Here is a 27,563-nt window from a genome sequence, read left to right on the forward strand (position 1 = left end):
TTCTTCCCAGATCTGGCTTCATCATACACATATTTAAACCAAAAGAGGATAAATGTTCAGTGGTAAATTACTCCAACATCCTATATTCAATTTTTATGCAAGTTTAGTTAAAATGGAGAAAGCATTTGCCTTTCATTTTTGAAAATCACTAGTGTTGACATATAAAGTGAAATAGAACAATATCTGGCAAATGGTAGGTATTCAATTAATGTACCCTGAATGAAATTGCATGTTTTAGCTTAAAATAAAATAATAGATTAATGTTTCATCTTAATATCTAAGAAATATTTCTCCTTTTATACTTAATGCTTTATCAGAAGTTTAGAATTTTAGCATTTATAGGTAAACAACTGTTTAGGTCGCCACATTTAAATATAGATGTCCTCAGGAAATACTAAAATTCTTGGCCTTCATTATTACTGACTGTCAATGTTATGGAATAAACATTATTTTTATCAGTTTATATACTAGGAAATATATGCTACAAATATACTAAGATACTTCATCTTCTAATGGAATATTAATACATGAATGAATACTGATACAGAGGTAAGGACAGTGCAACAGATAGACTAGATCCAGTGTTTGTTTTGAGTTCTTTTCATAGCAGAATTGTTGGATTGATACTAATCAGTCTTCAGCATATTTCACGTTCCTTCTTAGTATTTGTAATACGTATAACCATGTTGAGAGATGAAATCCATGGTTGTAGAACAGTGTGTACATTACTGCTCTATGTAAAAATTAAATCTAAAATCTTGATTTGATCACAAAGAGTCTAACCCAAAGTTTTTCATACTCCTATGTCATGAAGCCCTAGGATTCCATGAAATAATTTGTAAGTGAAGTAGACTGAATTTTTCAGTCTGAATTTTTTCATAATCTGTTTATATGAGACTAATCTCTCCAAATCTAATTCCTTTCTCTATTCAGTCTCCTAATTACTTTTTCATCCTCACCACCCTATTTTTGCTATCAATTATATTTTGGCTACCAATTATACCCTATCAGAAAGTGAATAATGTGTGTTGCCATCTATAGGCAGAAGACAAATTACACGTGTTTATTACAGAAAAGCATAACCCAAAAAAGAGAGTTCTTTCTTCCAATTCCTACAACTACCAATTTCAAATTTATTACCTACATTTTTACCTATTGTTACTGATGTTGCCGTTTCAGATGCCTGTCTTAAAGCATTTGCTTAAACTTGGATCATTTTCATATTATTACTTGCCTTTTACATATCATTCAAATATACCATCTTCTTAAAGTTCTGTGACTTTCAAAAGTTTAAAGAGACTTGTTTAAACCAAGTAACTTAGTCGTATGCTAAACTAACTGTTGTATCTCAGTTTACCTCTGTAATGGGGGAAATTACCCATATTTGTTCCTGGAATGAAAGCTTCCCTTCCTGTAATCACTTAACATCAGTCTTTGGTTTTGTGCCTTCTCTGTAATGATACAGGTTTGTTTCTCCTTTATTCTTTGCAGAGCGCTGCAGCAGCTCCCAGCCCAGTGCTAGGAAACATTCCCCCAGGAGATGGCATGCCAGTAGGTCCTGTGCCACCAGGGTTCTTTCAGGTACTCAGAGACACTGACTAGGGATGTGAGGGCACAGGAACTCCTGTGTGATTTTACTTGAAGATATGAAGGAGAATGAGGCTATTCTCATTCTTACGGTAAACGTAAATGCTGTGCGGCCAACTCTTGATTGTTCAGAGACTGGTTAACTAGTGGCTAGAGTAGCCCTTCCTTCCTGTGTTATTGTCCAAGTTTTACTCATTTATTTATTTTGCCATTTCATTGTTCAAGTAAGAAAGACAGGGAGTTGAAATGCAAATTAGCCTATTAAATAAACTGTGGTAAAGATTTGATGGGAGAAGAGGCTACAGATGAGATTCTGGAATGACGTGTGGATTGGTAATGTCTAAGCTCTCCATATCTCCAGAGGCTAAAGATAATCAAGATTTGGCTGTACTTTCAAAATATGGCTAAATCATAACTGAAGCACTTATCAAGAATATAGGCTATATCAGAATATTTGAGAATCATCTTTGTGGCTTTTTAGCTGGAAATTTTATTAATATAATTACATGACGTTTTAAAATCAGGTTTAAAAATACTGATGTTAGTATTGTAAAATTTCAGCGAGACCATTTATTTTAGTAATGATGATCACGATTTTAGAATTGCAATATGTCCCTTTTTTATTTTTATGGCATCCACATCTTAAATCTGACAGATATTCTAACCCAAGCTAACATAGATTCTGCAGCTTACTTTTTTTACTACATGGTTAATTTTCTAACACCCTTTGAGAAAATTAGGAAAGAATTTAGGAGTTAAAATACTAGAGTTGGAAGGCATTACAGAAATTGATATAATATGCTCTAATAATAATAGCTAACACTTAATAATCGCTTGCTATATGCCATGCTTTGTTCTAAATGTTTTACATATATAAACTCTTACTCCTCACAATAACCCTAGGTGTGAAGTATGTATTATCATTCCCATTGCACAGATGGAAAAACTAAGGCTTGATAGATAAGCCGTTTGCAGTCAAAAATTGATAGGGCTGGGATTCAAATTAAGGCTTCCTGGACTTGTATCACTGAATTTACCTTTTGAAGTTCATAGTTGATCATTATTCACAAAATATTTCTAGCTCATTTTATTTTTCCCTCATGCTTTTATTTCTCTTGCTAAGGATACATTGGAATTAGGGAGTAAATCAGAGGAGTTTACCTACTTATAAGAATTAGTAGAACATCTCTAAGAGGCACTTTTTAAAAAGGAAGGGAGGTTGGGAGGAAGCCAAATTCTTTTTAGGATTAAGCAAAGATGGATAAACCTATACATTTCCATTTTTACTTTCGTAGAATGAACTATTCTCCCCTCATGTGTCTTCTCTCTGAATCTTGGTAAGAGTAGTTGAAACAGTTAAATTTGTTTTCATTATTCCAATGTAATAAATAGTTGAGCAGTACTATTAGATACCAGGCACTGTAGTAGGCATCTAAGAATGAGTATGTTGTACACCTGAAACTAATATAATATTGAATGTCAACTGTAATTGAAAAATTAAAAATAAAAATAAAGAGTAAAATCTTTAAAAAAAATTAGAATTAAAATGAGTTTGTATAACACGTACCCCCCTAAAGCTCATTGTCTAGCCAGTGAGGCATTATTAAAAATAAATATCTCTAATACAGCAAGGTATGTACTGTAACAGAGTAAAGTATAATGTTCTATGATGACCTAGAAGAGAGAACAATTAAGTCTGCCTGAATTGGAGCTAAGAGTGGTTTGGAAAAAGTTTTCCAGGGAAACAAGCAGGGGAATGATAATTCCAGAAAGTAGGAAGAGTATAAGCAAAAGTGTGGAGGCATCAGAATGAGCCTGTGCAGAGGTGTTCAGGGTACTATATATACTATATACAGAAAGTAAGGTAAGCAGGAGTTCCAGGAAATGAAGTTGGGAAGGCATGCTGTAGCATATTGAGAAGCATGTGCCACGTTATGAACTTGAGTCTTTATTCAGTAGGCATGTCGGGGCTGTCAGAGATATTTTAAGACAGGCAGTGACCAGAATTCAAACTATAGAGTGGATTCAGGCTTTGTTAGGCACCTAGATATAATTTTATACAAGATCCCTGCCCTCAAAAGAACTCATGGTATGTATGGTTAATGAGAGAGAGAAAGCGCAATTAGAGTATAGAAAGAAAATGGCTACATTAAATCAGAAGGGTATGTTCTTAGAGCAAATCAGAAAGCCACCACACTCAATCTTGGGAGGGGCATTTCAGGGAAATATTGTCAAAATAGTAAATGAAATACATATTGGCATTTAAAGATGAGTTAGGCAAAGGAGGCAGGGGGAGAGGGGAAGAATATTCCAGGAAGAGGGGGAAGGAGCAATGTACAAAGACTCAGAGGGGAAAGTAGAGAGACCAAATCAAAAACCAGAGTTTAATTAGCTGAAGGGACAGTAGGTGGTGATGAGGCTCCAGAGGAACCCTGAGGAGCCTCGTAGGTTAAGAGTTTGAACTTGATCTTAAGGACGGTAATAATCTATTGAAGAATTTTAAGCAGCAAAGAGGCATGTTCATCATATTTGCATATTTAGAAAAATCACGCCATTTCTAGTGTGTAGCCAGGATTGCAGAAGGACAAGTCTCAGGTTAGGGAGACTATTTAGAAGGCTGTTACAGTAATTCAGGGGAGATTTGATTATGGCCTGAACTAAGACAGTGGCAGTGCATAAGGAGAAAGATGAACAGATTTGAGAGACAAATAAATGTGGGGCTATGAGTAAAGAATTCTGGCTCTCACCTAAGCAGGTGGAGGATTCATTTTCTGCTATAGGGACCACAAATGAGGAGGAGTTTTGAGATGGGACAGATGAAGTTCCCTGTGGGACCCCCAATTAGAGATATCCCTTAGGACAGTAAACATATAGGTTTGAAGCCTAAAATAGTGGTCTAGTCTAGAAATAAAAATTGCAGGATCATAATCATATTAAGAGCACTAAATCCACATGGGGAAAGTACAGAATGAGAGAATTAAAGGGTATCTACAACAGAACTCTAAAAACACTAACACTTAAAAGATGCACACAGGAAACAGAACCCGCTAAAGAGACTGGATGCGTGGGTATCGGTTGGCTATCCTAGTAGCCCAAGAAAGAGACATCGTGGAGATATGCAAGAGCAGTGGCAGTAGGGTTGGAAAGCAAGAAGCAATTCATATTTATGTTTGATAGGCCTTAGTAGATGAACCAAATTAGGGGTAGAACAGAAAGAGGTGGAGGAATCAGGAATGAATCTGAGGTTCCTACTTTGGGCCTCTGGAAAAATTAATGTCTATCTGATGTAGGAAAGACAAGAGGTAGAAAAAGTTTTAAATGTTTGAGTTTGATACACATCATTTCTCTTTATCCAGGGAGACCATTCCAGCTAATCCCAGGTGCTCTTTTCCCCTGTTCAACAGGCTCTGAAATAGGCCCAGTCTCCCTATAAAACTTTTTTTTTTAAAGAAATAGGATGTGATTATCTTTTGGTACATATGGGATAGACTTCTCAAGTACTTCCTAAATATCAGCATTGGTTTTCTATAGTGATTGTGCTAGACTACAGCACGATTCTGGCCATAATGACAGTTGTTAATGAAGCCTAGTTACCTTCTATGAGTAGAAGTAGCAACAATCAATCATAAACCAAGTCATCACACCAGTTTCTACTCCAGTTCTGAAGAGATATTAACTGCCAAGGATTGTCTAGCACATGAGAATAGTTATGAATTCCCACTCTTAGTGAGGAAATGCAAAGCTTATTTGGAGACAGCTAGAATGGGAGTATGCCAGGGAAGGACTGAGCCTATTCGAATTTAATGAATAAATGAAAGTAAAGGAAGAAGAATTGGAAATTAGCACATAAAACAATAACTTAGGTAGTTCTGAGTTCTGCTCACTATGTAATAATACTATAACAAGTAAATTAAAAGGATTCTTCTAAACAGATGAACATACTCCTTTTATTCCTGTTTACATTGTAGAACAATCCCCCTCTTTTCCATTGTAAGTATAGGTTTAAAGACATTACCAAATGGAATTATCACAAACTAAATTTGTGAGTTCATCACAACTACATTTGAATAATAGCAATTAACATAAATTCTAACATAAATCATATGCTTTATACCTCATACATTTAACAAGTCCATCGTGGAAGGCAGTTTTTAGATTAGTGTCTATTTGTGACAGATGTTAACATTGTTCATACACTTTGACATTTTTATTGAAATGGGAGAGCTTCTGTTGTTGAGTAGGAGACCAATTAAATAAAATCCATGGGAATAATTGAACATGCAGAAGGAGGTATCAATTTAGTAAAAGAAAGCCATTTGAAATAAGCCACATGTATTTATTTACTTGGAGTCTTTCATCAAAGGAGTAATTTGTATACGAAACCCTATAAATTCTCAAAGTGACTTACCATGGAACTGGTGAATAATTTTAGAGCAGCTTTCTTACACTGGGAAGCCTTGCTACTAGGGTCAAAGGGAAGAAAACATTTTTAAGTTGGGAGGTCTTGCTACTGTGGACAGTTTGAAGCCCTGCTACTAGGCATCAAACCTGTGTGTTGACTGGGCTATATTTTCTTTGGCAGTTTTAGTGGAAGAAAATAAGTACTGTGGTGTGGTGTGAGTATACACAGTGGAAGCAGTATACTCAGAATTGAGTCTATAATCTGACTCTCCTGTCCCTGATTTAGAGTCTTATTCAAAAGTTTCATTGAATGCTAAGAAATTTGAATTATATATTAAAAGCAATAATCTGCTATTTATTCATTCTCATGGCATTCTTACTAAAATACAGGCAAAGTTTGCTTCCTGTAATTTTATTGAATAGGCTGCAGTGTTCTTGAACCAATTAGATTTTCTTCTTACTTACGTATAACAATCAAAATAGTTTAGTAAAATGCATAAAATAATGTTCTCATTCTTTTGTGTTTTTAAAAAATTAATAAGACTATTAACTCTCTTGCCTTGTGACATTCTATAATTTTATAGATTTGAGTAACAAGAAAACTTCTCTTGCGGATTAGGCCACATTAAAGAAATGGACATTTCTTATTTCAATCCCCCAAAAAAACTGGGGGGTGGGGAGGTGAAAGTATTTTTTTTTATTCTTCTCTTTACCACAAGAAAACTTTTAAGAACGAAACTACATCCTGTTTTTTATCATTCTACTAAACATATCCATATCTTTTATATATAAACACAATATAATCTTTTAATACTGATAAAGATATCTTTGAGTATATAACTATAATGTGGGCTATACTGGTAAATATCTAATTTTGAACTCTGTATAGCCTTTTGCTTATTTTTACTATACTACGTTTTTTTTCGATTTTTATCTTGATACATTTACTGTATTTTAGTCACTGGATCTTTCGTTTCTTAACCCAAACTGTTGAAAACTAATAGTATATTGATGTTGGGTTGTAAATTGAAGGCTTTGACATGAATAGGATTATAAATACTTGTTGACGATAAGTATACCAAATAATTTAGTTTCAGACTAAAGTCGTCATCCATATTTTAAAATCTGAATTGATCGCAACTCGGATATGGTAGAAAATCTGTTGCAGCAGGATTGTAAACCACATTTTGTTTGCAGGCTTCATGTCAATGTCGGTAACGCTGCTTTGCCATCTAGTGGTAGTTTGCAGATCTCTCTCCTTATTCAGGTATATTTTGCAGAAGTTCTATTTTTAGCAAGACTGCACTGGACAAAGCTGACCTAATGCCTTGACATACTAGTAATAACGCCATAAAAACAACAACAGAAAGAAAATAAAAATAAAAAATAGAAGGAAATGTCCCCTTTTCTTCATGGTGCTATTATTGACTAGAAAAAGCTCAATATAAATGACTTTCAGAAAGCAGTGAAAACAAAACCAAAGCTCAGGATAATAAGTATTCTTGATATTTTAAAAGAAAAAGAATCAAAATGAATTAAAAAAATGAGAAAAATAGTTATTTAATCTAACATTTGAAATTTAAAAGGAAAAATAAGGAGAAATGGTTTTTTGTTTGTTTGTTGCAAGCCCAGGTTAAATACTCCTGGAGGTAGACATTTATTTAACTTGTTTCTGGAAATAAGTCCTACATTTTGATGATACCATCATAACTACGTATACTCATCTGCTCTGCTCTTCTTATTCAGACTTTCAGAATGCAACTGTTTTATATTCAGTAACACCTGTTTATTCTTTATACATATAGTTAAATGGTCTACATGCCTTCTTAGCTCCCTTCCGTTACAATCTTCATATTGTCTTTACTCCCAGTGGTTGCCTTTCCTCTTACCCTCCTGACAATGGCTGTTTCAGAAATTTGTCTTAGGAAATACTCTAAACCAGGAGAAACTCCCTTTCCCTCTCTCCAGAAGTTGTAGGTACCATCTTTGAGCTCAGATAATGAACTAAAAGATTAGTCAGTGTATCTTTTCTTAGTTTGAATAAGTAGGATATTGAAAATCACAAGTAGAATTGAGTTACTGAACTACATATAATATCTAACATTATCAATATATGTTGCTTAAAAACTCAAATATTAAAAATAGTATTTCTCAGAACTAAATACACCAGGATTTGGAGAATGGAGGTAGAGAAGTTTGCTTATTTATCAAACTTCAAGAATTAAAAATTAAGTTTAATTTTCTTAAAAATGTAATTTTGAATCTTTAAAGAACGGTAATTCTAAATATTAAAAATAGAACAAGTCTTTCTGATAAAAGAAGCCTAAAAACATAAAAGTGCCTGACAGCTGCTGGCTTTAATAATGCTTTCCTGCAGTCGTGGTAATAGTTTCTCTGGCCTCAACTATTAGAACAAATTAAAACTGCTCAGCTTGAGTAACTGAGTGAGTTTTTTAAAAAAGTGCAGTTTCAAACAACTATTAAGACCTTATAGCGGTTACTGGATGGACAGAGAGCAAAGAAGGGAGTGTCAGGGGTTCAGAGTCTTCACTTGGGTTTTCCGATTAGAATGGAATGAAATAGTTTCCTCTTAGAAACTCTTGTTTTTTTGTTTGTTTGTCAAAATGAGTATTTGGAAATGTTAGCTTGACCTTCTTAGACCAGTATTGCTTTTCCTTTCACTTTCATGTTGCTTCTGTAAGCTAAAGGTGTCCAGATACTAAATATGAAACAATAAAATAGCATATTTTAAAACCATATGTGATAAGAGCTTGCTTATTTTTCAAATAATTTTAAATTACAGTTTTTCTTTTGAAAAACATCTTATTGAAAATTCTCCCCAGAGTGCCGCAGTTTATTTTTTAAAGCCTCTTGGGGGGGGGAATATTTATAGCAAATTGCAAATATGTGAACTCTATTTATAACATAGTTATAATTTTTTATTTAATGTTGGTTTACAGAAATAAAAATGGTCACCATTCTTTGGGAAATTAAAGATAAGGTATATTACAAATTTTCTACATAGGTGGAATAGATTTTAAATATACATTAGGATGCCTTCAGCTTTTTTTTTTTTAAAAAATGGCTTATCATTAGATGGTGTTCAGGAATAATTTATCTTCTGTTCTATATCAGAGGTCGACAAACTTTTCTATAAAAAGCCAGATAGTAAATATTTAGGCTATGTAGGCTTTGAAATCATAACTCCTCCACTCTATTGTTGTGGTGTAAAAGCAGCTGCAGACACTATGTAAACTATAATGATCATGACTGTTCCAGTCAAACTTTATTTACAAAAACAAGTGGTGGGCCAGATTTAGCCCCAAGAGCCATAATTTGACCCCTTGTGTTCTACATGAATATGGTCACCACTAGATAGCTTGTAAGAAGCCCAAAGGATCAACCAAGAGCAGTGTTTCCCCCACGTGTGTTCTTTGCACTACTGACATGAGAGTATGGGAGTTGCCCACTCCAAACTCTTGGGAGTGTCGGGTATGGAGCTAGAAATCCTTAGTGGTTTGTTGTTGTTGTTGCTTATTTTTAACAGATGAATCTCACAAACTAAAATTTGAGAACCACCAGTTAAGATTGCTGACAATATTCAGCAACAAATATTTATTGCTGCCTCACCCCCCAGCTCCACATGCTAGAGGTACTAGTGTAGTAAACAAGATAAATTGAAATCCTAGCCCACATAGAACTTAGAGTCTACTAAGGGAAACACAGTCAATAAACAAAATAAATGATTATTTAAAAATATATGTTAGATAGTGATAAGGGCTAGGGAAAATAGTGAAATGGAAAAGGAAATTAGCAGCATTGCAGAAGTTTTGGGTAGAGTAGCCAGAGAAGGATTCACCGAGAAGATGCCATTGAAGAAAGGACATGAATGAAATGAAAGAACAAGCATTCAATATGTGGGGAAAGTATTCCAGGCTAAGGGACAAGCAAGCATAAAGGCCCTGTGTCCAAAGCATGACTGGCTTTTTCCAGAGATGAGCAGGTCTGGGTAGCTAATCTGCTAACCTGCTGGGTAATAGAGTGTCAGGTGGGGAGCATAGTTAGATATGAAGTCATAGGTAACAGAGAGCCGCATCGAGGAGAACTTTGTAGGTCATTGTAGGGATTGGGGGTTTCTGAGTAGACTGTTTTAACAGGGTCCTTCTGAGTGCAATGTCCAGATTAGTTTGTAGGAGTGAAGGGTGGAAACAGGGAGACCAGTTTGGATATCATTGCAAAATTCTGACAAAAGATGATTATGGCCTGGACTAAGGTGATAGAAATGGTGGGAAATGAGTGGATTCTGGATATATTATGAAGCTAGAGCCAACAAGTTTTGGTGATGGTTTGGATATGTGTTGTGAGAGAAAAAGATAAATCAAGGGTGACTGCCAGGCTTTTGGCCTGTTCCCTTGGAAGAATTTACGGATGTAGGTAAAACGTCAAGAGGAGGTAGGAGGGAGAATATCAGAAGCTTAGTTTTGAATTTAAGATTAATATGCTGATTAGATATTCACAAGAGGTTGAAATAGGGTATGCATATCAGAGTCTGGAATTTTATGGTTGAGTCTTGGGCTACAGCTGTAATTTTGGAGTCATTAGCATATGGATAATATTTAAAGCTCTGAGCCTGGATGACATCGCCAAGATCATAAGTATAGGTAGAGACAAGAAGCTCTACAAGGATACCAGGGCATTCTCATGTTAAGAAGTCAGGGAGTTGAGGAGGAACCAGCAAAGTAGAATGAGAAGGAGAGGCCCAGGAGATAGGAAAAAAAAAAAAAAATAACCCAAAACAGGCAATGTGGTTTCCTGGAAGCCAAATGAAGAAAATGTTTCAAGGAAGGGAGAAATGATCAGCTGTGTCAAATGCCGCTGATAGTTCACATTGGTTGAGGACTGACAGTTGACCACTGGATTTAACAAGAAGTTCATTGATGGCCTTGATAAAGCAGTTTTGATGGAACGATACGGGGGAAACACCTCATAAAAGTGGATTCAGGAAAAACTGGGAAGAAAGAAACTGGTGTCATCGAGTATGCCCAACTCTCAGAGTTTTGCTCTAAAGGGAAAGAGAAAGGAGGCAGTAGCTGGAGGGAGGAGAGGGGGAGGTCAAAGAAACACTGCTGGGAGTGAAGTGTTGGATTTTGTAAAGGGCTCATCTCCACAGAGGGACAAAGAAAACAGCTCTGAGGCACCTGTGGGAAGAGAGGATGTATAGGCTATTGCCAGGTATCATCCATTCTACCCAGCAGTCAGGTATCGTCTTGTAAGTTATATAAGTTATAACGCCAGGCAAGAGTAATCCCATATCCTTTGTGCACAATAGGATGCTGATCAAGAGAATAAAACAGAATGAATTACTTAGAATGCTTGCAAATGTGAATATTATCTGTTTTCTGTCATCTTTATGTTCTATAAATGATCTCTGAGATTACAAATACCTTTGGTCTGTAAATGTTTTTCCATTTGAATTTGTCTTATAAATTTTATTATGTACATGTACCTATTTAAGACACATGTATTCCAAAATGCATATTTAAAATTGGAGATGGAGAAATAACTTTAGTTTGTGCAATTTGAATTCTCTCATCTTGCTTATTTTTATACTTTTTAGCATTAGCCAAATTAGTAAGCTGTCGTTTCAAAGGATTTTTTGGTACATTAATAAATTATGTAAAAATATGTTCTATAGAAAGACTATTTTATATAGTTTAGAAATAAGTTAAGTAATTTTAAGTACACACTTCATGTTTACAAGTAAGTAACCAAGTGAATATGAGAGTGTAATTTAATTTCTAAACAAAGTAAAAATATGTATAATCTGCTACTTGTATCAGAAGACCAATCCCGTAGGCCAGTTTCTTAATGTTAACTTTGCAAGTGAATTTGAAAGGACTATTGCCTCATCAGTAGAAACTTCCCTAGCATATCAAGATACTGGAAGGGTCAAAACAAAACAGCATTTTTTTTTTTTTTTGCAAAATTTACATTTAGGTAAATTAAAGTACTTGTCTCACTCTCATCTGAAACCAGTTTCTGTTTCAGAAATATGAATATAAAATAGGGGGAAACAAAGAAGGGAATACTTTTGCACTCTTTAATGAGGAATTAAGAATGCCTTATAAAAAATGTTTTAGCTCCTTTTTTGGTTGAGTCAGCTGATAATTTATCCTAAATTATAAATCTCAAATACTTATTTTCATACCCATTGTGCTTTTTTTTAATACACTAGGATCTGTCCGTGTAACTTAGATCAGTAGTAGGAGACAGCACAGAGCCAGATTCGACTTACATAGGACTCCAGCTACCTGCCTCACAAACACCAAAAAAAACCCAACAAAGTGTGTGTGTTTGTGACTATAAGTTGATATAAACAAATTATTAAAGTTTTTTATAGAATGTTATTGACACTTTTATAGTTTGTAAGACTTAACCAAAGCTAGCATAGTCCCCATTCACAATCTACAAGTCTGTTGCCACACATGTATATCTAGTAATGAAAGCTTGAGAAGCAGAATCTTATTGAAAAGGCCCATAATATAAATGAGCAATTTTGATGCTTAGACTAAATCCATATCAAAAGAATCAACCTACTTATAACTCTGTGCTGAATTGGATTAGCCTTGCCAAAATAGCATCTAGGAAACTGGATCTGTTAATACTTTACAATTTTTATGTGAGTTATTTTAATTAAGTGTTGATGATGATAGAATATCTATGATGTATGAGAGATAGACTACATATTTATGCTTATCAGCAGAATATGCCAGCACAAGTATGTCATTTTGTGAGCTAAATTAGTTTAATACTAGTTGGAATTAAAATGTGTTAATCAAGAGTGTCTTATCCACTGGGGTGTCAGTAATGTCTGATGGAGAATTTCATGAAAAACAGAAAAGAAACTAAACCAATTAAGATATATGAATTGTAAAGTAACTTTGACGAAATTCATTTGATGCATAATTTATGCTTCATTACTTTTCTACAGAAAAATTCATGAAGAAAACTCATGAAGCATCTCATGGAATTTAAAATACAAAAAATATATGAATGTTCTTACTATATATAAGATGGCTAAAATGAAATGCTGAAGTCACAATATTCTGTAATGACTTTTCAAAATAATGTTCTCAGTAGCATGTGACTTTAAGAAACTTAACATATTTAAGAAAAAAAAGATTTTTGTCTATGTGAAGTAAGAATAGCAAAATAGAGAATAGCAATCTATATAGGAAAATCATGTACAGTAGAGAGAATTGAAACTAAAAATATGGACACAGAAAGAATAAAAAATAATATTGAGTTTTTAAAAGAATGTTTATGCTTTTGGTTAAATCTTACAGTGAATCTATTTGTATTACCTTTCCAGGACTGTATATAAATAAACATAACTTGCCATATTTTTCATTTTCTAAAATTATATTTGAGTGTTTTTCCTTTGAAAGAGTCTAGAATAATTTTAAAACAGTACATCAAAAATATCAGTAGAAACAAAAACTCACAGACACAGACAATAGTTTAGTGGTTAACAGAAGGTCAGGGTGGACAGGGGTGGTAGATGAGGATAAAGGGGATCAAATATATGGTGATGGAAGAACTGACTCTGGGTGGTGAACACACATTGGGATTTATAGATGATGTAATACAGAATTGTACACTTGAAATCTGTGTAACTTTATTAATAGTTGTCACCCCAATAAACTTTAATTTAAAAAAATATGTGTATATATATATCAGTAGAAAGATTAAATCTGTCTAAAGTCATGTCTTTACAAGACCAAGTAAGGTACATATTTGGTCTTTATATAATTAACTAATTACTGAAGATAACCCATATGTTTTCAGGCTGTAGATAGATAGATAGATAGATAGATAGATAGATAGATAGATAGATAGACATACATATTTACATACATACGTATATACATACATACATACATATATACATACATACATACATATATCCTTTGTACTTTCTGTTTTTGCCTAAAAGTAGGTAGAAGCAGATTACTTTTTTGGCAAACAACCATTTTCTAACAGATTTTTGGACTAAAGAGGGTTATGTGTTAAAGACAATTTGATGTTAAAAAAACAGAATGTTTAATTTTCTTACTCAAATACTGAGCCTTTTCTTAAAGGAAAGAAAATACATAAGCTATGTGGGGTAGGGAACATTTCTTTTCCCTGTTAGTTCTTCTGACTGGTCTAATAATCAAATGGACACGAGACAGATTAACAGATGAAAATTACCAAATTTACTACGTACGTACATATGTGGGTTCCATAAGAATAGGGGACCCAAGGACCAATCAGGCAGTGGAGGTTATTTGTCCTCTTGAACTAAGGAGAAAGGGGTGGGGGTGGTTTGAGACTTCGAAGTGGAGGAAGGCAAGTCACACTGAGATAGGAAAGCAAATGTTTGTGAAACAGATGTTCACCGGGCCATGGTTAACAAGGGGACACAGAGGGGACTTTGATCAAAGGAGCCGGGCGGTTCCTCCCCATCACACACTAGTTCATATTAAAACTACTGTTACATATGATGAAAGCTCCCTTCCTGAAGCAGGTCCTCTAATCTAATTTTTTTAGACAGGGGGAGGTCAAAGGTTCTTCCTGAGTCTTGGTTTCTTAAAAATAACCAGCTTAAGAGAATCAATATCTTTAAGAGGCATATTTTGGGGTGGCAAAATTTGATCCCCTTCAGCTGAAATATGTTGTTTCTGAAACCTAAGAATTATAGGTTTCTTAAATACATATCAGTCTAAAAAGACTAGTGTCCCATGTATAAACGTGGCACTTTAGGAGACAAACAACTGAGAGATAAGCCACCGTATGGAATTGTTAGTAGTTCTCATGGCTGGTCTGTGCTTCAGAAAAACTCAGTTTCTTTGCAACGTCATGTATATATTAACCTGACCTTCTTTTATACCAAAGAGTGTTTACTAAATACTGCTACTCTGTAAAACTGCTTAAGAATTATTATTTTTAACTCTGACACCCCAGAAATAGTAAGAGAAACCTGGAAAGCAGTAGAAGAGAATAGTCATCTAAATATAAGTTCTCTTCCTTGTTGTTGATATGGATATTGTAATTAACTCCGTATCTTCTTAGGATCCCCAACACTTTGTTCATTGCCTACTTTTACTAGGTCCTCTGGAAGATATAATTGATCCTATTTCTGAAAGCATATACATATTTTGTAAGCATTTTCTCCCTAGGAAACCGGATATATTATGCCAATACTGTGGCTTACTCTTTACAGTATCAATAGATACTATCTATTTTTTAACAAGACAATATTTTCAACAATAAATTGGTCAGGTGAGATTTTATACAAGAGAACCAAGCTTTATTACATCTTTTCCTGGTCCTTAGAGTCTTCCATCAGTGTTATTCATTCTCTCAGTCAATGAGCCAGCTATGGAATCAACCAAATATTTATCGAAAGCACTCTGTGTGTTCTCTCAGAATGTGCTAAGTGCTTCCTTCCCTTCCTCATGAACCTCATTATAAGCCATCACATTATAATGAACACTTTGATTATAACGATGATGCTGTTCCGTTTACTACCATTCCCCAACCATCTTCTACTTCTACTATTCCCTATTAGCGTTTGACTTGAAAAATACAAATAGACTAAAGACTATATATAGTATCAGAATTCTACCAAACATGTTCAAGAAAAGAGAGATAAAGCTTAGTAATTTATTTCAGTGTCACATTTCTTTTAGTCAAATGAATCAAGATCACATGCTAATTAGTGCTCTCTATGCAAATTAACTTGCTTACCTGAAATACCATTACCTTTTCGGCTTTTCATGGTTGAGTAATAGCAAGGGTAAAGAATTCTACATTGAGTGATTGCAGAGTTGCAAGGGGGCCTCGGCAGAAGTGCCCGGGCTGGCAATTTATTTGTGGTTAGTTGGTCATGAGAGTGAAATATGTGTACCTGCCTCTATTCTATAAATATATTACTGTAGCAGGATGTTACAGTGGTAACAAAACTGATAGTTAAGAGAGTTGGTCTTTGGTTTTGTTTTACATAAAATAAGGAGTTTGAACTAGTAAACTAAAAAGTAAAATTCTAAAAAGTAAAAATGTCAAAAAAGCATATTCGAATAAAATTCTGTAAGTCTTGTTTTGTATGTTTACATTTTCTTAAACTCAGTAATTGTGTAGTATTTCTTTAGGTCATTTAGAAAGCTATTATTTTTTTTTAAATAGAAGTAAGTTTCACAAGAATAATTTTGTCCTCAAAAAAGTTCAGTTACTTTGAGTTACGTAAGTCCTATATGTAATTACATATCCTAGAATATACTTCAGACATCTAAATTTTCAGAAATGTAAACTGAATGCTACATTTACCCACTCTAAAGAAGTGAGCCTTATTATTCTCTTCACCATTAATATGTTCTAAATTATGCTCATAAAATAAAATATGGTATATAGAAAATGCTTAAATGATTGGCATTTTAAAGAAACCTTTATTTTTTAATGATTGAAAATTTTCTTTCTTATCAATTTATTCTTAAAGACAAAGATTTAAAGAGTTTCTAAAACCATAGTGAAATATTTAAAATAAGATATAAGGTGATGTGTGCATTGCTACATCAATTTTAATGATTCTAAGAAATACCAATTTTATGTATTAATTACATTTTGAAGCCTCACATTAAGGTAATTGCGCTGATACAGTTTTTCTGTTCTTTCCTCTGAAATGTGTTTTGTACACATCAAGGCACATATTAATAAATCCTCTATGATAATGGCATGAACAAAGTGTTAAGGAAGTAGAAGGAAAGGAGCCTAGAGAGATTCTTTAAAGAGGAAGTGACATTTAAACTGGCCTTTGGAGGATTAATAGAAATGTACTGGGCTGAGAAAGGAGAGTACAGAGTAATCTCAAGAAGCAGAGATATTCTGGTATTGATAAATCATATTTATAGGTTGTTTTTTTTTTTAGAAAATATTAATGTTAGAAAATATTAACAAAGTTAACAACATTTGAGCAATGTGTCATTTAAGATGTTCAGTTTGATCTTGTAGATAATAAAAGAAGTTAGGGTTTAAAATGGTTTTTATCACCTGTGATTCCAGTATTGGTAAATTATTTATGAAACAATTCCTTTGTGGAGGAGCAGTTGGGATCTTCAGAGAAAGAAAAAATTGGACTGAGCAATCCACCTTTAACTAGAGTGAGAAAAGAGAAACAGCTCACCTCTTCTAATTCTTAGGGAATTGAGATAAAACACTTAAGGGCTTATGAAAGACCAAATAAGAAGAGGGAAACTAATACTTTCCATTAGCAGAAAGGGCAAAGAAGAAAGGAAAAACTCTCTTTAAAAGAGAAATTAGGAAAAGCGGAAGTTCGATTTCCATGAGTAATTCTTGATATAATGGAAAACAATAATCTTTTAAAAGTGAATGACATTTATACTTAAATAAATTATTTTTCTAAATGGTATGATCATTTCTCTAAAAGACTACTTGGAGGAAATGAGCTGGACTCTTGATTTGTATTTCTGTGAGGTGTTTTTTTTTGTTTGTTTTTTGTTTTGTTTTCATTTAGTCACCAAATATTTTTTGATTTTCTGGCTTTGTATGTTTTTTATTTCTTTCTATTTGGGTTATCCCATTCATTCTGGGCACACAGCTGAAACATGTAGAAATAAGAATTTATGCCTATAAATGTAGTTTCCATATGTCACAGTGCTTACTGTGCTACTTGATTTATCTTATAAAGAATCTTACTCCCTGAGTTTTGTCTAATTTCGAAAACTTTTTTAATAGCATAACCTTGATTTTCAGTCATTCATAGCACTACATGTTCTATCAAGTAGGGATGATGTAATATGACTTTTGAGGGTAGGCACCAGATTGAGGTTTTTATTGATACTTGCCATTTGGTGAAGAGAACATTCTATTTGTTCCAGATTAGTGGACTGATAGTAGAAAACAATTTTTCCCGAAAATTGTTCCTCCTATTTATTACAAGATTGTGAACCTTGAAAAATCCTAAGCAGAGGGCAGTATGATCTTTATCTGCTTTATTCACTGATATGTCCAACCAATAGAACAATGCCTTTGTAGGTGTTTAATAAATATTTGTTGAATGAACGCATCTCTAACATACCTTTTAATCATTAAGTGCAACTTCTTTATTCTCCCAGATGACCTTTGATCTGAACAAAGAGCATAATTGTTTGTTGAAGTTTTGTTTTGGTTTTTCTTTAACTAGGTTTTCCTTTTTCTCTGGAAAACATGGAAATAAGTTTCTCCAGCTCCTTGATAAAGATGGTTTGTGCCTTAGGAGGTTATGATCATATCCCTACCTCCCACCCCACCCAATATATTTTAAATACTTATAGATATTTACAATGAACTAATATTTATACTTAAGGGTAATGCTGGGAATAATTAACACATAAGCATGGGTTTTTATTTTGTTGATTTTTCTAAGGGACTTTAGAGATCATCTGGACTAACTCCATCATTTTAAGGTTGAGAAAACTAAAGGCTTGAAAGGTATTTGCTCAGGGCCCCTCTGCTAATTATTGGTGGTGCAAAAGCTAGAATCCAGACCTTTGACTCTTAGTCAAATGTTTTTTTGTACACACATTATAAATAACTTTTTCAGGGGAAGACTTTCCAGTTAATATATTGACTCACCATCATGACACCTTCAGGCAAATATTTTAATGCCCAAGCTATTTAAAAGGTGTTTTTCGCCCCAACTATAAAGAGTAAGCCCATTTCATAGTTAAGGACTCTTGAAGAACCTGTTCTTTTGGAAGTTATTGATGCAGAGTGCTCTTACATGTCTCTCAATAGATGTACTTTATATTACTAGTAGGTAATCTTTTAGGCAGATTCGTATTTTACTACAAAAGAATTTAAATTTGTTTTAGTATCTTTTTTAAATTAAAATTCATTGGGGTGACAATGATTAGTAAAATTACATAGGTTTCAAGTGTAATACATCATCTATGTATCACATTGTGTGTTCACCACCCAGAGTCAGTTCTCCTTCCATCACCATATATTTGATCCCCTTTACCCTCATTTACCACCCTCCTCCCTTTCCCTCTGGTAACTACTAAACTATTGTCTGTGTCTATGAGTTTTTGTTTCTTTGTTTGTTGCTTTCTTTCTTTGTTGCTTTCAGTTTTATATCCCACATATCAGTGAAATCATATGGTTCTTGACTTTTTTTGTCTGATTTATTTTGCTCAGCATAATAATCTCAGGATCCATCCATGTTGTCACAAATGGTCCTATTTCATTTTTTCTTATGGCCAAGTAGTATTCCTTTGTGTATTCCAGTCATCTATTGAAGGATACTTTCATTGTTTCCATGTCTTGGCCACCGTAAATAAAGCTGCAGTGAACATCTTAAATTATATTTAAAAGCAAATTGACTTCTGAATAATGAAGTACAAATATTCATACAGAATATTCTCAGTTGCTAGTATGCAAACTTTTGGGTTCTGTTGTTGTGTCTGTGCCCCAACATGTAGGCGGTTGAGGACCTACGTAGTTAACTAGATAACTTAAGGTGAAGATCAATCTGAATATTAAGAGTTTATGTTAGAACAGCACTAACTTGATATTAAAAATGCTTTACCCATAGAAATCTTTGTATTTTAGTGAAAAGTAGTAGATTTTTTTGTCTAAATTAACTAGATTTTTGTCATTTTTTGCTTTAAATATATAGCTGTAGATTGGAATTAATAAGTGGTTTTCCATTTTTTTGCCCAAAAAACATAAATTGGACTTCTTAGAGGAGGACATACAAGATTAAAACTAAAGAGAGACTCTGTCTCTCTCCCAAGCTTATTCTGTCAGGACCTGCAGGATCCCAGCTACCACTGTACTGCTTCTCCCTCTCAGCAGTCCCTTGATGAGGCCTCACAGTCAGATAAGAGAGTAGGGCATCTCATTAAAATACGTTTATTCACAATGCCATCGATTACAGAAAAAAATTCTCTTTTCAAATAGTTCATTAAACCAACACTATAGCATCATTTTACATTCAGAGATTGTGCAAATCTCACATGCTCCATTTCAAATAAGGCACATCTCAATGCTTATCTCAGCATTTGGTATTTAGTAATATTTTTAACATAATTTCTATCTCACATTCTATTTCAAAGAGCATTTATTGGTAACCTATGTTTATTTCTCCATGTTTCAAAACCTAAGTTGAAATTATACTTTGAATTAGTGAATATGTCATAAAACATCACTTGGTGAAAGAAAGGCAACCATTCTAAAACCAGTATTTAATTATTATATTTTTTAAGTGAGTCCAGGATTTAAAAAGACAGTTTCATAAATGAAATTAGCTAATTAGGAAAATAGCAGAGGGAGTGCGAGTATTGGGATAAGTTTCTAGTTGGCAGTATACCTAACAAATTAGTGCAGTTTACAGTTTCAGAAATGATAAAAGAGAGACAACTTTGATCAGATTATGTGTAAACTAAGCATTTTTTAAATGTAAACTTGGAAAATCCACTTAAGTTTTATCAGCTGGAGGTGACAGTATTACCTGAATAATCCACTGTTTCTGTACATTTAAAATGATCTCCTGGGAATACATTATCATACAAGATCACAGTGACAAAAAGCCAAATTGCATGCTGAATTCTAAATTTTGTCTTATTGGTTTGTCCAAAGCCTCCAAAAGATATTATAGGAAATGTCTACACAGTATAAATTTGTTAGGATTTTATTCTTCAGATGCTGTTTAAAAATAGGCGTGGAAAATATATGTAGCCATAAACTACAGGCCTAATTTCTAAAAATGTTTACAGAAAATACATTATGAATGTGAAATTTAATTATGTAAAGTACTATAGATTTGGCTTCCTCAAGCATTTGTTAAGTTGATTCTTAATTTATATTAATTTATTCTTAATATTTTACTTTACAAATTCAAACCTTTAGAACTGATAATTTGCTTATATTCCATGTAAGGAATAATCTTACATTTAAGTAAATTATTTATTATGATGTAATTGAACAAACATACTATTTTTATATAGTTTATAGAAAAATATAATAAAAATTATATTTTGAATTTTGAATAATTTTAGGAATAATTTCAAAAAAATTGGTGCCCAAATCTGAGTGATCAAAACTATTCTCTTTCCACTCAACATTAGACTATCACTAAAATGATGCTTATAGGTTATTTTTCAAACAGTTCTTGGACTGAGAGTGAACATATCTTAGCTTCTGATTTATCTAATAAGATAAATTGACTTGCGTTTTAATATAAGACTATTTTACACACCTCATAATCTGCTAGGCTCAAAATATGCAAAGAAATTTCAGCTTTAAAATTTTTAATCAATTTTGAATCATACCAAAACCTTGATCAAGGAAAGCCAAATCTCTTTTAACCATAATGACTCTGGGAAAATAATTTTTATTTTTTTTTTACCATTTTAAACAGAGCTATGGAAGTAAAGGTGAAGAAATTTGGGGACTTTAAAGTTATTAAAGGAAATTGATAACCACACCTGATAACTTAGTCAAAGTTATGCTTAGAACCCCATTCGTATAATGATGTAGCCAGTAAACCTACTTAGTACTAAGATTCAGTTGCCTAAATTTTTTTTTTTTTTTTTTTTTTTTTTTTTGCCAACTGGGTGGGTATCATTATCTTAATAATAATTCACATTTTAAAAAACTTTTGCTGTAGTTGCTTTGGCCATCTTTGATGTTTTTATATTTTCTTTGGAAAATTTTCCAGATATTCTTCAAAAAGTGAAATACAATGGTAGTTTTTCTTAAAAGCATTTAGTTTACTGAAAGCAGCCACATAAGGAAGTAAATTGATTTATGTTTTATATAATTCTAAAAATTTTTAATGCAGTTTATTTTCAGATATGCATTTTACATTGTGCTCTTTTTTGTTTTGTTTTATTTTGTTTATTTGTTTGTTTTATTTCAATAGCCTTTTATGTCTCCTCGGTACCCTGGAGGTCCAAGGCCCCCATTGAGGATACCTAACCAGGTAAGATTTATGTGCTATTTACGTTTTCTTTTGTTTTGTTTTGTTTTGTTTTGTTTTTGTTTTTGAAGAATTAATAAAGATCTTAAAAATGTCACAAATATTTCTTACCTATAAAAATGTTAAATTATTTTTTCTATCTTCCATTTAATGCTGCTTCTAACAATATATAATCTACTTCAAGAGTTGGCAAACTACAGTCCATAGGTTGGCTGACTGTTTTTGTAAATAAAGTTTTATTGGAACACGGCCACACTCAATTCATTTATGTATTATCTATGGTTTCTTTTACACTGTGATATAAGATTTGAGTGGTCATGATAGAGACCGTATATGGCCTGCAACCCTAAAATATTCACTCTCTGGATCGTTATAGAAAAAAGTTTGCTGACCCTTGGAGTCCATCATGTACTTTGAACCTAATTTTTAAATATGCATAATTTTGGTAAATGCCAATTATATTCTCATTTAAAGGATGGCAATAGAATTTTCTATGAACACAGTTTGGTTTATTTTTATGTATTTTCAATATCATGGCTCTAGCTTTCATATCAACTTTGCCCAATTATATTAGCATATTAGGCATATTATTAGCTGCTTCTAGAAAGATTTGATCTATTAATAAAGAAATTATTAACAATAGATCTTCCAACCTTTTTTTTACCTACAAGAGCTCTGAGATTTCATGAACTTTTGTCCTTAGTTTTTGATCAATACCATAAATGTTTATTTGCTAAAGTGAACAAAGCACAGTTTTTACTTGCAAGGAGTTTATAGTTTAGTTTTAGGATACAGATAACGTACCTGTGTATAGTACATAAGACATAAATGCTTAACCAAATGGAATGTTTATGTCAAGATCATTGTTTCGTCACTTTCTTTAATTCTATTATTTGTATACCTCAGCATTTTCCAGGATTTAAAGTAAACCTGTTATCACAATAAATTCTCTCTTTCGTTCTTATTCTCTTTCTGCTTCCGTTCTGACCAAAAATGGAAGAAAGTTGCACTTACTAACACATTTGATAGCAACAGAGTCTGCTTCTCCTCTCCCAGCTCTTACTGAAATTATGCATTGTCCTTTAAGTGTCCCAGTTTCCTGGTGTTCTCTGCTTCTAGTGCGTACAGCCCCACATTCACCCCCAGGAGAGAACTTTACTTTTATTGGAGTCTTCATGGTGTTTCAGACATCCTAACCATAGTTTTGTATATTACATAGATGCAAGAGTTTTCTGAGAATCTGAAATAGGGAAATGTGAATTTCTTGCACAAGTGTATTGGTAGAATTTTTTTCGCTTCACATATTCCATGTCAGTTGTGAAAATATGATGGAATTATTAGAGTTCCATCCTTTTGACATTGTTGAAATCTCTGTTTTGTATAAGATACTACACTAGGTTCCATATCGATTAAAGACTGGCAAAATGAAAGACACACTTTTAGGAAACGAAGTGGGTTGGTTGTGGGAATGTGGAACTAAAAATCTAGATTGTTTGAAATTTTTTTAAAGAACAAGTTTATAATGCCTTTGGATTTTTAAAAGACACAATTAAAAAGTTAACGGTAATAAAGTGTTATGATGCAGGCTCTTTTTCCTCAAGAATTTTAAACAGTCTGCAAATTTTAAAACAATTGTGCTCTTCTATGAGTAGCTCTTTTTTGTCCCCACTAACAGGTATATAGTTAAACTTCATTAATTCAAACATGTAACTTTCAAATTTACAATAATTTACATTTATGTTATTTTTAAAAATAATTTTCTGAGCAAATTAGTTGTGTTAATAGTATGAGCATATTGTCTTAGGAAATGTTTAACCTTTTTTAGGAGCATGACCCTTTCAAACCACAAAATGGTTCTTCAATTTCATTATATGGTCATTAAAGCAGAACTGGCAAAACTGTTCTTGGTGATTAATTCAAATGATATATGCAGAAAAATATGCTAAAATTTTTTTTGTTTATTTTCATTTAAAATGACCACAAACTAATGAAATTTTGTTTTGTTGATAGATTGTATCTCAGAAAATAAAAAGTGAAATACCTCTTCACTGGTGTTGACTAGTCATTGTGAATGTTAGTAAACATTCCTTTAATAAACAGATCCTTTATAATTTATAATTATTAATAATTAGACTATAGATTTTAATTTAAGTTCTAAGATGGTTTTCATGGCTCTGGACTACATCCACAATGGTTTATACTGTTTGTGTATTCGTAGGACTGGGTATTTGGTATGTAGTATAAAATATCATTATACCAAAAAATATACGAAGGGGTAATTTTCTCTAAAATGATGAAAGGAAAATCAAATTACAAAACTACAATATAGCAAAGAATAAATATATATGAAAGAACATGTGAAACACAGAAGTTAAATCCAAAAGTGTTTTTGATTCCACCATTTTACACTGGAATCGGTTGAACTGTCAGAGTGGGTCATTGATGTAGAATCCGTAATCTGGAGTAAGCAGGTCTTTATCCTTCTCAGATAAAATGTCTCATCCAAAACATTCATAATATTCATTCAACGCTGTGCTGCCGGAACCAAGGCAGCTAGAAATGCAGACTGTTAATAAGTGACACCAAGAATAAACTGTTAATTTATTGATTCCAAAGAATTTTGAGAATTTATGCTCTATTTCTAACCATTCCTAAAACTGTCAACAAGTATGTGAATTAAAATAACACATAGTTAATGCTGTTGATCCCTTTATTTTCTAAAGCTGATTTTGGTATTCTAAACGTACATTACATCTATCTTCCTGAAATTCTCAAAGGTATTTGTCCAAAAATAGATGAGTGGTTAAATAAACTGAGATACTATGCAGCTATTGAAAAGCATGCTATCGAATTAAATTTATTGATATGATAAAATGTTTATGATCTATTACCAAATATGAAAAAGAAGGGCCAAAACATATATAGTCCATCCCCTTTGCCATATCACTGTACATACAGAGAATTTACCCCACGCATATACCCCTCTCCGTACAGACATACTTGTCAAAAAGACTGTAAGGACCATATCCTTTATTTCTTGGTGGTAGGGTGATGAGTGTGTTTTTTATTCTGTATTTTTTTAAAGTTTGCATTGAGCAATTATTTCATTTGTGGTTAGAGAAGTATATTATTAGTTAATTATATACATAGATAATTAAAAGTACAGATATTTTATTCTGGTTATTCCTATATAAGATTTCCTTTATTAATATTGAACATACAATTTTTACATGATAAAAGGAAAAAAATAGTGGATGCTGAGGATAGGCAAATCTTAAAAAGACTTTTCTTTATCACTTTCAAATAGGGAAAAAAATCAGTAGGAATTTGAGCAGAAAATAAGGTTGTTGGGACATTTACTTGTATACTGAAATGAATTTACGATATCCCCAATATAACCAATGTATTTTAAACAAACTATATACTTACTCTTTTTCACATGTTCTCTTATTCCGGATAAACACTATTTACATTTAGCATGTCCTTCACCAATAATCTTCTATCCTTGTAAATTTTTTCACATGTAGAAATTGACTTTTATTTAATGATAACAATATGTAAACATAAGAGAAAGACTTCAGCTGTATAAAGAGAAATATGTTCTACATTGAGTAAATAGTAGAAGTCTTATAACTAAAATTGTAAGGAGGATGATGACAGCAAATCGCTAACTTTAAAAATTAAATATGTTATACCTGTTTAATATAAATTAGTGTTTAATAATGAAAGCATAAAGTAGCTGTTTTTGCCAATTCAGCATATCCCTTCCTGTCAACTGGGATGTCCATATTTTTTTTTATGTCTTAGTGATAATTACACTATTAATGTATTTACTATTTTAAATCCAATGAAACACAAAAATATATTATTTCTTTATAAATTTGAATTTCTTTATAAATTTGAATTATGAGTATATCCCGGATATATGTCTTTTCCAATTATTTTCTACCATTGTAGAAAAGAAATTAACAAATTCAGTGTCTGACAAAAAATAAATTCATTCTCCTTCCCCAAATAAGAAAAGTTTATATAGTGAATGCTGTGCACTCTTAACTCAATTTAAGTTATAATTATATAGAGCTTTTTGGTACAATGTTTACTACTTTTGACAAAACATATTTCATTATTTATAGCCATTTTGTCACAGATATACCCTTTCTGGGTATAAGCCAATACAAAAAAAAAAAAAGTGCATTTCCATGTATTTGATTAGAAATTTCATAGAACTATATAAAATCTCTTATTAGAAATATTCAATGATTCAGAAAATATCTGTTGAGGTTTACTATGTGCCAGACACAATTCCAGATGTGGAGCAGCATCAGTGAACAAACTGAAGAAAATCTCCTTGTGGATCTGGCGTTGTAATGCCGCACTGCCCAAGAGAACTTTCTGCGATGATAGAAATGTTCTGTAACTACACTGTCATATGCGGTAGCTTTATCGTACTTGGAGCACCTTTGAGTACTAGAAATATGGCCGGAGTGACTAAGGAGCCAAAATTTTAGCTCTATTAATCTTAATTTAAGTTTAACTAGCCCCATGTGAAAAAGGGCTACTGTATTAATACAGTTACAGTGGTTGAGATATAGAAAAAAGAAAAATAAGTAAATACAAATGTCAAATGGTGAGCTGTGCTTTGAAGACAAATACCTTCCTACACTGAATGTAACATTTCTGTATTTTAATACCTTTTCTGTTGATACTGCCTTTTTACAGAAAAAAAAAAAAAAGGAAATGATGTTGAAAGGACCTCAATTGTGTTAAGTGTCTTAGATTCAAATGCCAGCAATGCCCAATAATGTATGACTGTGAGCAAGTCACTTCACTTTTCTGGCCCTTGATTTTTTTTTTTTTTTCACCAGTAAAATGAGAGTGCACTAAGGTATTTCTAAAATCCCTTCTAATTCTAAATTTTCTTGATCATTGAGGAGACTCATTAAAAATTTGGGTAGATCAAAATTGGTGCCTGGGTTATATCATAAAAGCATTGATAAATTCACTATTTTTTCATCATCGGTGAGCATTTAGTCTCTATAAGTAGTCTATAAAATGATAGTCAAGGAAATATACACCAGAATCTTAAGTTCCTACAGGGGCTCAGCATTCGCATTATATGATGAATCCTTTGTAAACTAAAGAATTCATTCCCGCAGTAAGACATTTCTCCATTTAATTATTTCTGTTTTAATTCAATTTTGTATTATTTCATCTGTTTTAAATTCTAGAATTTAAGGCTTGTCTTTTAGAACTTTTGGAGTATGATGATCTGATTTGAAGCACTGGCTTTACTACCTACCACTGGTATAACCATGGACAAATTAACAAATACCTATGCATTAAACCCCAGTTTCTCATAATCAAAAAGAATTAATAATTTCAAAATATTGTTGTAAGCATCGAATGAAATAATAAATATAAAGAGCTTAGTACAATTCCTAGCACAAATATGCTGGCTCACAAGTGTATATTATTGTTGATATTATGTTTGTTATCATTAAGAACCCTCATTGTTAGTGTTATTTTCTCTGCCATAGTGAAGATTTTTTTATGG

General features: G+C 32.7%; 1 protein-coding gene across 8 annotated transcripts in view; it reads left to right on the forward strand.

Annotated features, from left to right (window-relative positions):
• SSBP2 (single stranded DNA binding protein 2) overlaps positions 1–27,563 on the forward strand; it is a 275,284-nt gene that overhangs the window by 190,294 nt on the left and 57,427 nt on the right. For 5 of the 8 annotated variants that reach the window (XR_013993682.1, XM_081054231.1, XM_081054230.1 and 2 more), the window contains exons 5-6: positions 1,492–1,581; positions 21,953–22,012. Coding sequence is in view for 7 of the 8 variants with exons in the window: in XM_081054231.1 (XP_080910357.1) it covers positions 1,492–1,581; positions 21,953–22,012 (150 nt within the window). In the remaining variant the exon portion in view is untranslated. The remainder of the gene's footprint in view (positions 1–1,491; positions 1,582–21,952; positions 22,013–27,563) is intronic. The other 3 variants (XM_081054234.1, XM_081054232.1, XM_081054236.1) reach the window with 1 other exon arrangement.

Source organism: Rhinolophus hipposideros, assembly GCF_964194185.1.
Source record: "Rhinolophus hipposideros genome assembly, chromosome: 7".
NCBI lineage: Eukaryota > Metazoa > Chordata > Mammalia > Chiroptera > Rhinolophidae > Rhinolophus > Rhinolophus hipposideros.